Source organism: Charadrius vociferus, unplaced genomic scaffold (assembly GCF_000708025.1).
Source record: "Charadrius vociferus isolate BGI_N301 unplaced genomic scaffold, ASM70802v2 scaffold70, whole genome shotgun sequence".
NCBI classification, from domain to species: domain Eukaryota; kingdom Metazoa; phylum Chordata; class Aves; order Charadriiformes; family Charadriidae; genus Charadrius; species Charadrius vociferus.
Window position 1 is genome coordinate 2,413,484 of NW_009646851.1, and position 13,500 is coordinate 2,426,983.

The 13,500-nt window shown below is 42.4% G+C and overlaps 1 protein-coding gene across 1 annotated transcript in view; it reads right to left on the minus strand.

Moving 5' to 3' along the window:
* The window catches only part of LOC104294597 (molybdopterin synthase sulfur carrier subunit-like), a 44,845-nt gene extending 33,179 nt beyond the window's left edge, over positions 1-11,666 (minus strand). Inside the window, exon 1 of the mRNA XM_009894219.1 lies at positions 11,571-11,666. Within this exon, the coding sequence (XP_009892521.1) occupies positions 11,571-11,666 (96 nt within the window). The remainder of the gene's footprint in view (positions 1-11,570) is intronic.
* Positions 11,667-13,500: the final 1,834 nt, after the last annotated feature.

Below are 13,500 nucleotides of genomic sequence, written 5' to 3' on the forward strand. Positions count from 1 at the left end.
CCCAGCATCTGTTTCTAGCATGATGTGGCTTACCCATAGCCTTAGATTTTCCTGCTGTCTGCAGAACCTACCAAAATGTGTGAAAACTATAAGCTGCCTTCTTGTCACTAAGATTTTGTATTGCAGTAGTCATAATGTTTTGGTTAAGAGTAAATCAGTTTTCCTAATAAAGAAGCATCTTATATCTGTTTTCCACCTTTGCAATGGTATAAACCAAAGACTTTTCATACAGATTTTTGTCCTTGTCATACTGCTGAAATAGTGTAAATGATCATAGAGGTTTTTTTTAAACCTTAACCCCCCAATTTTTCAAATTAGTGAGTCTGTCAATGAGAATAGGAATTCCAGCATGTATTTACTGTTTGATGAGTTGGTGTATGAGTATCTTTAAGTAACATCATTCTTCATCAAGGGATAGAGAAACCACAAACTTCTACCTCGAGGAAACCTAGTGAGCAAAAATATTTCCTTTTTCAGGAAAAGTCTGTCTTCTCACCTGCTTGGAGCCATCTGGGCTCACATTGCTTTGCTCTGTCTCATGGCTATAAGATTATTTGGGATCAACACTGTGAGGATTAATTCTCACCACTGTCCCAGCAGCGAAACCACGCGTTGGCTACTGCTATTTCTGCATTAAACCATCCACATCGCATTGCTTTGATGCATAACTACATTGCTGCGATGAAAGACATGTTCCTATCAAATATTTGTGGGTTTTACCCCTACTCAATGGCCAGAGCTTACTGGCAGTAAGTACAGTGTCAGCAGTGTATTTAATGAGTACAGTGTATTCCACGTGGCCACAAGGAATGGGCAATACAAATGAGTATCTTCCAGTTCAGTAGGAAGTTGCCTGCATGCATGTAATTTAGAGAGTGTTCAAAGTGATCCAAATGCAAAATCCATCACTCTGGCACACTGCATGGTTTTGTGACTCCAATGCCCTTTGTGTCCAGAAATCAACAAATTAATTATGGAATCATAGAATCATTTAGGTTGGAAGGGACCTTTAATATCATCAAGTCCAACCGTTAACCTTACACTGCCAAGACTAGTACTAAACTATGTCCCTGCGTGCCACATCTACCCATCTTTTAAATACCTCCAGGGACGGTGACTCCACCACTGCCCTGGGCAGCCTGTTCCAATGTTTAATAACCTTTTCAGTGAAGACATTTTTCCTAATACCCAATCTAAACCTCCCCTGGCACAACTTGAGGCTGTTTCCTCTTGTCCTACCACTTGTTACTTGGGAAAAGAGATGGACACCCACCTCGCTACAACCTCCTTTCAGGTAGTTGTAGAGAGCAATAAGGTCTCCCCTCAGCCTCCTTTTCTCCAGGCTAAACAACCCCAGTTCCCACAGCCGCTCCTCATAAGACTTGTGCTCTCGACCCTTCACCAGCTTCATTAGAGTCATTCCTCTGCATTATTTTCAAATGTGAAAGATACAGCACAGCTTTTATTGTGTAATGGCAACATGATAAATAAGAATAATTGGACTCCAAACACATCTTTGAAAATTACAGGTTCAGCTACGCAAAGTTTCACCTGCAGCCACCACCCTGAGCTTTGTTCTTTGGCCAGTCAGAGATCAGGTGAGAAACTGTCAGGCCAGGGTGCAGGTCACTTAGCTGCAATAGTTTTCCTCTGGGTACACGGTGCGACAGATCTCCTTTTTGGTACCACAGGAGTTGTGCTGTAGGTAGGAACAGCAAATCAGAGAGAAACTCAAGTGCTGTGATGATGGGCAGCCTCTATGTGCATAAGATCATTCTATGTGGAAAAAAATTGAGCCTTTTTGACCTGACACTCTTCTCCTTTTGACTATGGAGCTCTCTGTCTCAGTTCCTAGAGACAGTATCAAGGACTGCAATTAATGATCAATGACAGAATCAAGGGGGATCAGACATCCACAGGTAATACCACAGTCCTCTGAGCTGTCCATAACCGTACCTGTCAAAAGTGGTGTAAGAACCAGTAACTCCAGTTATTGGTATTGCATTTGAGGTTTTTATTTCAAAGTTTTTATTGCATTTGGGGTTTTCATTTGAAGAAAACAGAAGCGGTGAAGGGTAGTTACTCTTTAAGTATTGGAGAACCGGTTACATCTTGCTGAATCAGAAAAGAGCCTAAAGTAATGACTCCATTGGACAAGAACAGCATGTGCACAAAGGCATGGGGTTAAGCTCCAGTATTCCCTCCTTGGAATAGGATATATTGGAATAATTCCCCACTGTCCTTGCATACAGCAGAAGGTAGAATGACCATTGTGTGCCCCATTTTCAGCCCAAGCAAGCAGTGACATCCAGTCACCTGTGGGAGTATTGTAATGCCACCCCCTTTGTGTCTGCATGGGAAAAGAAACCCAGGCACTAGGGATTTCAATTCTGCTGCTGGTTTGGTTTTCTGTAAAGTAGGACGTGGGGCTGCAGTTCAGGGATGATACCAATAAGTAGATCCAGAAAGTGCTCTGTATGACACCGTTTTATAATCAGTAATTAGATAGTTATGGAACTCCTGAGGGACCTTTGCTTGGCTAATACTGGCTTGACACCAAACAGAAAAAGAGGTAGTAATCCAATCTCTCCATGTGCATGCTTTAACCAGTTTCATTTCTGTACAGGACATGGAGTCCATCTGTCTATGTCCCCTTCACCACTCAGCCAGCCGGGAGCTAAGGGCTTTTCTGGTGACCGTTGGCCACCAGCACCTGGCCGGGAGCATTGCCGCTGCCTGTAAGGGCAGACACAGCAAATTCATCTTCGTATGAATCTTTAATGTAACAAAGGCTCTGGCTCTGCACTGGCCAATGTGAGTGCCCAGTGAGGCCTGGACACACCTCCTCTGGGTGACATCATTGTGGAACCATTGTGTTCTAACCAACAGGAAGGGTAAACGCAGATGAGGAGAGGAGAGGAGAGGAGAAAGGGGGGTTGCCTCTGATAACAAGATCTCAGTCAGCTGCGCTCCCTGGGAGAAAGCGAAGAGAGAGATGAATATGAAAATGAAGGAAAAAATAATGGGGCAGAGACCAAGAGACTTGTCCTGGAGCCACGATCTTTCCTACAATTTCCCTCTCACTGGCACATGGTGGGAGACGGGCAGGAAAGGCTGGAGAAATGGAGAAAGGAGAGATGTTTTAGTACTCCCATACTGTAGGCTTGATTCATTTTAAATACCCAGCCTGGGTTTTCAAAACCGTTCAGACATCTGGTACCCCAATATGGAAACCAGAACCCCATATTAGTTGTCTATAAATTGTCTGTGCAATTTTAGGCATCTTAGAATGACAGCAAAAACCTAAGAGCAAGCTAAGCCAGGAGCTACCTTAATGTCAGTCACCATACAGCCGCCAGGAGCCAAACAAAAAAGAAGCCCCAAGGATATCGTGTGTCTTAGATCTTGCCCTTTACTCAGGGCTGCAAGAAGTTGCTTTTATGCACTTGATATGCACAGCCAGGACCCTCTCTGGAAGGTATATGTCTCTAAAGAACTAGGTAGGGCTTATTTGTTTCTTTTAAAATGTAGCCAGAACTTGTGCTGTGCCCTTCAAAAGTAGGGAGAGTGCTCATGGGAAACAAACTCAATTCTTTCCTCACCTCAAAATACTTTAATCCCTCTTTTCCCACTTTCCAGAAGATGGAAATCACCAAGAGGTTACCTAATCCTAATAGGCTGATGGAGGCAGTAGAGAAGGACGCTTCTCACCCTCTTGGAAAAATGGGACTGCTGTGCAGAAAATAAAAAAGACTGACTGTGAGAGGCAGAGCATGACTCTATAGTCTAGCGGTTAAGCTTACAGCTAGGGTGGACAGTTCTGGTGCCTGTTTCCATGATCGTTCCTGTATTTTATCATCTTTCATCTAAAATGCAGACACTGTCTTGGAAGCAAAAAACCTAACTCAGTACTTTTCCTACTGAGTTGAGCACTTAAATACTGAATTGTGTTTGGCCCCATAAACATTGAAGTCTTGTCAGCGCAGTGGCATAGTGGTGTGCTGTATGTCTGCCCAGATCAGTTTATAGTCTGGTGTCAGGACATCTCCCTGTAAGGGAGGAGGTCTAACTCTGAATCACCTCATAAAGAAGAGGGAACCAAACTTGATAGTCCATGTCAAGATGGGTCAATATAGATACACAAACTAAGCAACTCTGGCGAAAAATTTTAATTTAAAAGTCAACTGCCTGTTAACTGCAGGATGTCTCCAGGGGTAGGCAGGCATTTTCAGTGTCATGTTTTGGACCTAAGTTGCTAGATCCCAAATAAAGTGCTTAAGTCCTCTTTAGGAGCTGGCCCAAAGTCATGGTTAGATCTGAACACTGCATTTACATTAAAAGTCACTGCTTTTTCACCTTCATTTTGGGGGCGAAGCTCACTGAGTTCGTGAACATAAGCCGATGATCATGAAAGTCTGGCAAACACAAGCTGAGGTGGTTCAGAGAGCTGGGAACCTAGCAGACCTACAATGCTCCGTTTCTACAGTTCATGCATCCTCAAGGCAAGAGAGGTTATATTTACACACGCACACACACACCGCCCCAGCACCATCCTGCATGCAGGGAGCTGGGAGGGAAGTGAAGGGGGGAGCAGAGGGTCTGACCCAGCACTGCCTAAACCGCTGCGTGCACGGGGAGCTGCACTGCAACAGACTGGCAAGATGTTCATTTGCACCGCGTGTAATATCCTGGCACTGCGGCTGATTGCTTACAGGTGGTAAAGGAGACCCTGACATCCATGTCAAAAGCACCTTCGCACAATATTAGCCACTGTGACACACAGTGCAGACAGGTGACAAAAACGCACCTGCAGCTCTTACTAATACGTCTCTGTGCATTTACAAGGAAGCTGCAAGGGATAGAAACAGGGGTTGGAAGGGCTCTCTAGAGATCATCCAGTCGTGCCTCCCACATGAAGCTTTAAACTGTGGGGTTGTCTCCAGTGCCTCACTCTTACTGTCTTCTCAGGCCCCTTGAACGCTGACAGACTCAAAGACGTGGAGTACCACTTGGGCTGTGTGGTGCAAAATGCCTAAGTGAAAAAATAAAAGAGAAAGAGAAAGAGAGAAGTCAGGAAAGACCCTCTAATTTTAAAATGCACATTGAGGTTCCCAGGTGGTCCTGTTGAGGCTGAGGGAACTGGGGTTGTTTAGCCTGGAGAAAAGGAGGCTGAGGGGAGACCTTATCGCTCTCTACTACTACCTGAAAGGAGGCTGCAGAGAAGTGGGGGTCGGGCTCTTCTCGCTAACAACAAGCGAGAGGACAAGAGGAAATAGTCTCAAGTTGCAGCAGGGGAAGTTTAGATTGGATATTAGGAAAAAGTTCTTCACCAAAAGAGTTGTCAAATATTGGAACAGGCTGCCCAGGGCAGTGGTAGAGTCACCATCTCTGGATGTATTTAAAAGACAGGCAGATGTGGTGCTGAGGGACATGGTTTAGTGGTGGGTTTGGCAGTGTCAGGCTGATGGTTGGACTTGATGATCTTAAAGGTTCCTTTCAACCTCGACAATTCTATGATTCTATGACTGAAGTATGTGCAGCTTTTTTGCTATTAAGCTCAAGATGAATGGCTTGTTTTAAAGACAGTAAAAATGCCATGTTGTGCAGGTGCCTGTACGTGTGGGTAGATTTCTCGTGAGGACTTCAGGGACTGTAGCCACAGTGTCGGTACTGCATGGTGCTCTGTGCCGTCTGCGGCATGCGAGGGGAAAGCAGCTGCAGTCCTGCACAGCACTTTCCCTGGGTCCTTCTTCCCATCACCATCGTGTTCGCCTCCAGACCTGTGTACGTGAAATTGCAAACTGGAGCTTGTTAAACAAAATGCCTACTGAACAGAGCAGAAGCTAGTAAATGAGCAATAGAGGAATTTGAACACCAGAGGGCAATTAGAAAAGGAGCTGAAATGGGAGTAATTAGATAATATAATTACAAATGAACGGCGGATCTTAGTTAATCCTATTGACCATTTATGATAAATAGAACAAATGGGTTGTCAAAGTACTGCTAGTTTTTCTGTGGTTTGATAGATCAAGGTTAGTCACTGTTAGAACCACATTATGCTTTGTTTCCAACTGATGAAGGAATAAGATTGATTTGAAACATATGGTGAAAAATACTGCAGCTCTTTGTTTGCATCTGTTATACTTTTACTTGTTAGTAATTGCTTCACAAGTTGCTTTTCTATTTTTGCTGTATTTTTTTAATATATTAAGTGAAAACAGAGACTTTTTAGCAGATGCACAAATGAGAGGATAAACATCTCAGAAAGCTTTGAAGCTGTGTTATGTTTTTTCTCCAGTTTGTTTTGTATATCTCTTGGACTACACACAGAATTTTCTGCTGGTGAACATGGGTGTAAAGCCTTTTTATTGGGCCACCTGAACCTGGTGATAAAAGGGTCCATATCTGGCATCCTGTGGTAGCATTTTTCAGAGAAATAAGGTTTGCAGAGAACCCAAGGTAGTAGCAACTTTTCCTGTGGTATGTCCATATTTTTAAAAGGGTTGGTTTGTATTCTATCAGGAGGGTTTTGAAGGAAGTCCCAGAGTGTTTATTTAGCTAAAGCCAAGGCACTGTCACATAATTAGTCCTTTTAAAATGCCTTCAATCTGTGAGCAGCCAATACTTAAAGTTAATTCTTAAGGATGCAATGCAGTGCATTCACAACATTTTCATGTCTTTATTCTCTTGTTAGACCATGAAGAACAGCTAATCATAACCCCATGATCTGTGAGTGTATACCACAGCAAGCCTAAAAGCCAGTGGAAATTACAATGTGTGTGCTTCAGTACAATCAATTTTGTTTGTTATTTTAGTGGCATGATTCCCGTTTACAGCAATCAAGCCATCATGTTACACAGAGTAAATCAATAGGGTGATAATGTAGCTGTTTACTGTACTTACAGACTTGCCTGTGACCATGTCTAGGACACACTATATCCTACAACGCAATGCTCTTCATTTTTATTTCCCTTTGGATCAAGGTTGACATAACTTACAGGTACTAGCAAATCCCACCACACTACAAAACGTAACATTTATAAGAGATACATCTGGTACATATTTATAGTGAGCAGGATAAGGACTTGTTTCAATTATGCATGTGGATTAGCTCTTTGAAGAAAAAAAAAAAGTAGGTGTTACCTCATGCCCATATAAATCCAGTGGTAAAATGTGCCTAAACCAAAACCCCCTTTACGTGCTGTAACTTGTACATGCACATTAACGTGTTTCAGGCACAGTTCTGAACAAGATACACAGACACATGTTGCTATGAATCTTGGAGAACGCACTGTGCTTACATTTTTCAAGCTATGCAACAATTTCTGCAATAGATTTATGTTGTGCCAGAAAGGGACAATATATGGATATCCTGTGGGCATAGAACAACATATTTTCAATATACATCAAACACATATAGGTAGACGAGCAAGTTACTATTGGGTAAATTAGGAAGTGAACTTCCAGCGTTTCAGTTGTTTGCGGGTGCATCCCATGCATGCACTATTACCTACTGTATCTTCCAGTCTACCCACGGCATCCTGTCAGTCTTTCATTGAGACGTAAACAACATCATCTCTTATAGAGGATGTTGCAGAGTTAATACTGTGTCATCATCCACGGTAACAGGGTAAATGCTTTGCCACAGATTTATTCTGCAGCAGCTAGGTCATTAAAGGAAAATTAACAACAGTAAAATTGGGTCAGCTTGAGTTTGTGCATGTCCAGTCCATAGGATGGAAATTGCAGGCTGGGGACCCACATCCCTTTTCCAGGAGGTGAAGGAGGATCAGGGAGAAACAGGAGCAGGAGAGGACATCCTGCAGAACAACCTCCATGTGGAATATTGCTTCCTTATTCAGCACGTAGTCTAGCAGATCTAGCATTGCTACAGGTTCAGATTTTAATGATTTTCGGGAGGATTGTATGCAGCCACTTTCTAAACCATGTTTTGTCCATAAGGGGAAAAGTAAAAAAACGGGCAGTTAAAAGCAGTGTTAGTTTCCTGCTACGTGGGGGCAAAGTGGAGATTAATGACAAACTTTCTGCTTCCCTTGTCTGTAACTAAGTTACATTTGCTTTGTGTATTCTCTTGAAATGAATTCGTAAAGGGTGAGATCTTGAAGACTCCTCTGTGTTATTTGCAGCATGAGCTTTTTTGGAAGTTAGCAACGCTGATTCTCTTTTCCTGAATATCTCCTATTTCAGTTATTTCTAGAGTGCAGAACGGCTGCCTCCACAGTGTACCCATGGAAAGAAGCTGCAGAGTGTCATGGTCTGAAGACTTCACACTCCTCAGAGCGTGCTAGGTTCGGCTCTTCTCCCTCTGTCATCCACAGACTTCCAAATCTTCCCTGGAGGGGAGCATTCTTTGGCAATTCCCTAAGTAAACCATGCTTTGTTTCCTGGGTTTTCTGCCTCCCTTCCTTAGGTTTTGCTGTATGTGAATACAGTCCTGAGACTCCTGGCAGATGATGGTCCATTCCTACAGATTCCTGTAGGGTCTCTTTCAGGGTCTAGGTCATAGCAGGTAACAACATCCTCTTTTGGTTTTGTGATAGCTTTTCCATAATAACTTTGCATAGTAAGTATTTGTAAAATCAGATTTGTGTGTTTAATAAATGAATACCATTTTTTTTCAGAAGATTTGGCATTTTATGGAATTCCATTTATTTGTGTTTCAATTAGCTTTGTTAACGATGGCAAAGTTAGTAATGATGTTTGGCAACCAAAACACATTATGAAGTATTTGAACAATACAAGGTTAGTTAAGTTAAAGGAGATGTTGTGCAGAGCATTTCAAATTGAATTTGGATAGTGGCAAGCATCTGTGTGTTTGGAAATCTCTAAGTTTCTGCCTGAAGGGTAAATTGAAGCTTATATAAACAAGAACTTGTGATCTAATGTTTGGGCTTTTACTGACACAGACACACACAGATGCAAACACATAAACCTCTATGAGAGGTTAGAAAAGATAGGGGAAAAAAAGGAGAGAAGAGGTGGAGGAAGAGATGAGACATGTTAGCTGTCTATTTAATGTTTTTCACTCGTGTAACACAGTCTGGCAAACCTTTTTCCACAGTTCCACCAAGCCAGACCTGTAAAAGCAATTATCTGTCATCATAACGTGAATCAAGCTTGCAACTGCTGGGGTTCTGAAAAGCGTGACAAAGTTAATTGAAATTTAGGCAGTCAATAGTTTTCATTTCCTGAGATAAGGTGTGTTTTCAGGGGAAGTTTGTTGCTATGTTGGCTTTAGTTAACTATTCTTAAGTCTCTTGTTAAAGGATTTGTGTTATTTCTGTGGGTGGATCATAGTCTCATCCAATTATGACTTCAGTAGAGCCAAACTTTGTGTCATATGCTTTACTAGCCCATACTGGTTTGCACATTCCTCTCACTTCACAAGAAGATTAAAAAAAAGAGGCAAAAAAATTTTTCTCTCAAGTGATTGCAAACAGTGCTTTGGAAGTATCAGATTTTACTGGAAGTTCATTTCACTCCAAAAATATCATTTTGGTGGCTTAGTGGTGTATTGTTTTAGTAGCTACAATAAAATTGTTTGAAATCTGGCAAAAAATATTAATTTTCAGCCCAGAATCCAAATGTGAAATATTCCTAGGTTTCCTTGGTTAGTTGTCTTCTAGTGTCCTGATTGTAATGCAGCATGCATTTGATTTCACCTGGTTTTACAGCCTTTTTAAGGTGATCTCTGTATTAAAATGGCTTACTGTTAACAGTTGAAATTCTGAAGACATTCATGGCATCGGCACTGGTGCGAGTAATGTAAGAATATGGAAAGAAAATGAACTTTCTGAGTCCCCAGGGTATATTACATGCTTGATTCTCTTTTTTTTTTAGCCCAATTTCACTCTAGTATCATTCCTTTGACTTGCAGTGGAGTTGTTGCAGAACATGATCTTGTGAGATGTTCAGCATCCTCAACCCTGACTGAAAGACTACACAGGAAAATTAATTCTTCTTTCCATTGGGGATGAGGGGGGGGAGGAGTTTTGAAATTTCTTGGTGCCAAATCAGGAAAAACATCAAAATTACCATTTGATTTTTGGGAGGGTTTTTTTATAACTGTTTGCTTTGACACATTTGAAAATTTTGTTCTGGTGTTGGCCCTTAGTTCTTGCTCTTGAGGTCTTTTTATTTCTCACATAGAGCAATTTTTTAGTCACTCTGAAGGAAAAAAAAAAAAGGTGTTCTGAAGAATTGATTCAATGTTACTAAAAAATCTGCTTTGTGAAAATAGAATTATTATTTCAGTGAATGTTTTCAGGCAAGACATACCAGTAATATAGATAGAACCTATGGCTACTAAAGACATTTGCAGAGTTAAACCCTAAATAAGAGGAGAAAGAAACCTTAGTCTTCCTGTCAAACCCCAAAAATTATAACATAAAAGGCCAAAATAGAATAACATAAAAGTTGTAGGAAAGGTTCCTTTCAAAAAGACTGAGCCTCTTTATGGCAGCCTCCTGCAGCTCTCATTTCATCTTGCCTCTGGTCTCCAGCATTCCCCAAATATCTCTGAGGCAACAGAGGAAGGATGAGTGAGGATGCAAGAGGGGGTCACACTGGACTCTAATCTAGTAATTTTGGGCACTTCGGAGATTCCAAGGAATATTGTGAGACCTGACATCACTACGTGAGGCTTAAATTTAATCTCACTGAAGTCATTAGGCTCCAAACTGTTGCCATGGAAGTCAATCATGTTTAGGGACAGTAAAAGGTTTAGACTGTACAGAACGCTCCGTGACCCAATAATTTAACCAGAACATGTTTCTGTATTTTAATTTTTTTTCAAATAAGTCTGTAGAAGACCTGCATGCCCCAGATCTACTTGGACTTGTTGGGAATTTGGGCCTAATGCTCAGAACTAAGCATCCCAAAATTGATTCTGAGCTTGGGAAAACAGTGGAATTGCACCTGAGGAAAAGTAAAGCCCAATATCTGAGCAGGTGCCATTGGACAAGATGAGCAAAAGACAGGCATGCAGCTAACCCTGCAATGGCAGCATTCTCCTTGTCCAGTCTCCTCTGCCAAATGCACTTATTTGATTATAACAATTCTAATTAAGCCCATCATAATGCAATGGAAATTTCCCAGGACAGACTTCATTGCTAGAAATAGGCTAAATGAACCTTACTGGAAGTATTCTTTCTCTGTAAACTAGTTATATTGTCTTCTTTCTTGCTTCTGGTGGAAGGTCTAATTTTGGATGTACAAGCAGCTTTCCAGTTTCCCCCCATCCTCTTTACCCCTCCAAACTGTTGCATTTTTGAACACTGAAGCACACGCATTATTTAAGTATTACATTTCTCCCATCTGGCCTGCAGCCATGCCCCCTTAGGCAATGAGCTCACTGGATCTCATAAGCTGTGGCAGGGTTAGGCTAGGTCAGCGCGTACCAGAGAGGATCTCCAAGGAGAAGCTGGGTGCTGCTGGAAGTGCGTGTTGGCAGTTCAGTAGGTGGCACCCTTTCCTTTGAGTTTGCCCCAAAATGCTGCTGCCAGGTGCTAGATGGATCCACACATGTGATGGAAGTTCAAGTCACCCACCAGGTCGCAAGCAGAACAGCAAGTGTTCTCTTTCTTTCCCAGAGTCAATGTCGTGGCTGCTGAGCCCCGCATGGGCACTGCTAGCAGCGTGTCCATCTTCGAGACATGACACCATGCAGTCTCTCTGTGGGAGATACATTGGGCTTGGACATGACTAGGTCGATGTGCTCCATTGCCTGCAACCCCCCACCTGCCAAACATCCTCTGGAGAAGCATGGAAGAAGAAACCCAGGAAAGCTCTCCCTCGAGGATGTCAGGACCTCACAGGAGCTGGGAGGCACAAAGCCAAGATTAAATCTGGCCTAAGTAATGAGATCCGACTGCCTGAAATCTCCCCAAAGTGTCAGGCAGATAAAACTTGCATGGCTTCCAGCCCCCTCTGCAGCTCTTCAGCTGTGTTGCACTGCATCGTCTGCGGCTGTTCTGACTTCCCTTGCAAAGGCTTAAAGACTTCTGACTGCAATAGACACTGAAAATGTAGAACAATGTCCAAAACCCAACCGTTAGCATTTTTTCCCCAAAAAAATTAATCTAAAAGGGCTCCCCAACCTAATGGCTTCCCGGGTTTTATTTCTCTGGAGACCATTCTCACAAAAAGAAAAAGAATCGCCTTCTGGAGCACTTGGTTCCCTTCCTCAAGATCTGTCGGGTATGGCATAGCTCCCAAAATGTTTAATTCTGCAGACCACCTGGGAGAGCCCCACAAACCACTGGTGGTCCATAGACCGCAGTCTGAGCGCCGCTTTGTTAGGCTACTGGTTAAAGAAAAGGAAATTAAACACAGAAAGCTGTTAAAATGACATTGCATGTGAGTCATGGCTCCACATTAAGTAATGCTCTTACAGAGCACTTGTCTTGTCCCCCTCGATGAAAGCTCCCCACCTTCTGTCTCTAGTCTCTACCTCTTAGTAATAAATATCATATTTTATTATTACAGAAATGAAAGAAATGCTAATGCTTTGTCTAAGAAACAATGAAGTGTTAGAAATAGAAATATAATGAGAGGTGTACGACTGAATACAGCACTCATATTTCTGCTACTGACATGCAATGAATTCTTTACATTTCCATTGAAGACCGTTTAAATGAAATTTGCCAAAGAATATTTCTTTTTCACATTCTCCCTTTCCAAAGTGCACCATAGTGCAACCAGACTCTGTCTCTTTGTTCATTTAATATTGGGCTGTAACAAGCTTGCTTCAGCCCTGCCTGCTAACTGATGGGGTCATGCAGAGAAAGGGGTCTTGCAGCCACAGGTTTGTGCAGTTCCACATCTGATTTTTAAGCCATTTTTTAATGAGCTAATTTTTATGATTGCAGACTCACTGAAGCTTTTAAAAAAAAGGATTCAGACTTGGGGAAAGGCTGCCATGCAACAGTGGTCCATTACAATTGCAGTCTATTATTATTAATCGTCTTTCAGTGTCAGATTACAAATATTTTCCCCTCAAACCCCAGATCTGAAGATGCCCAACACAAAATACAACACTACAGATGACAGCATAAGAAGGCTTTTTTCCTTGGCATCCTCCCACTTTCAGGTGTTGGACCCAACGCACCCTGCTAGTTTGCAGGGCTGTTTGCAACACGATTGTGTCCATACCCAGATGTCGCAGTTCAACTCCTGCCTGTTGACGTGCACAGAATGAGCAGAGCTCTAAATTTGGCTGGTTCCTTCTGAGAAGCAATGGGGCCAAGGTCTGGATCTGTTGCTCTTGGGACCGGCTCCCTGTGCTGGGTGGGGTGATCTTGTGCAACTCATGGCAAAGGGGAAGGGTCAGAACAGTAACTGTCTGCCAGCAGAGGTATAAAAAAATCAAAGTGTGAAAAATATGGTTAGTGATGCACACAGGATTATTGTCAGCCCTTTGAAGCGGTAAAGCCCAAGCCTTATATTTTCAGCTCAGCGCCTTATCCCTAAGGCTATTGG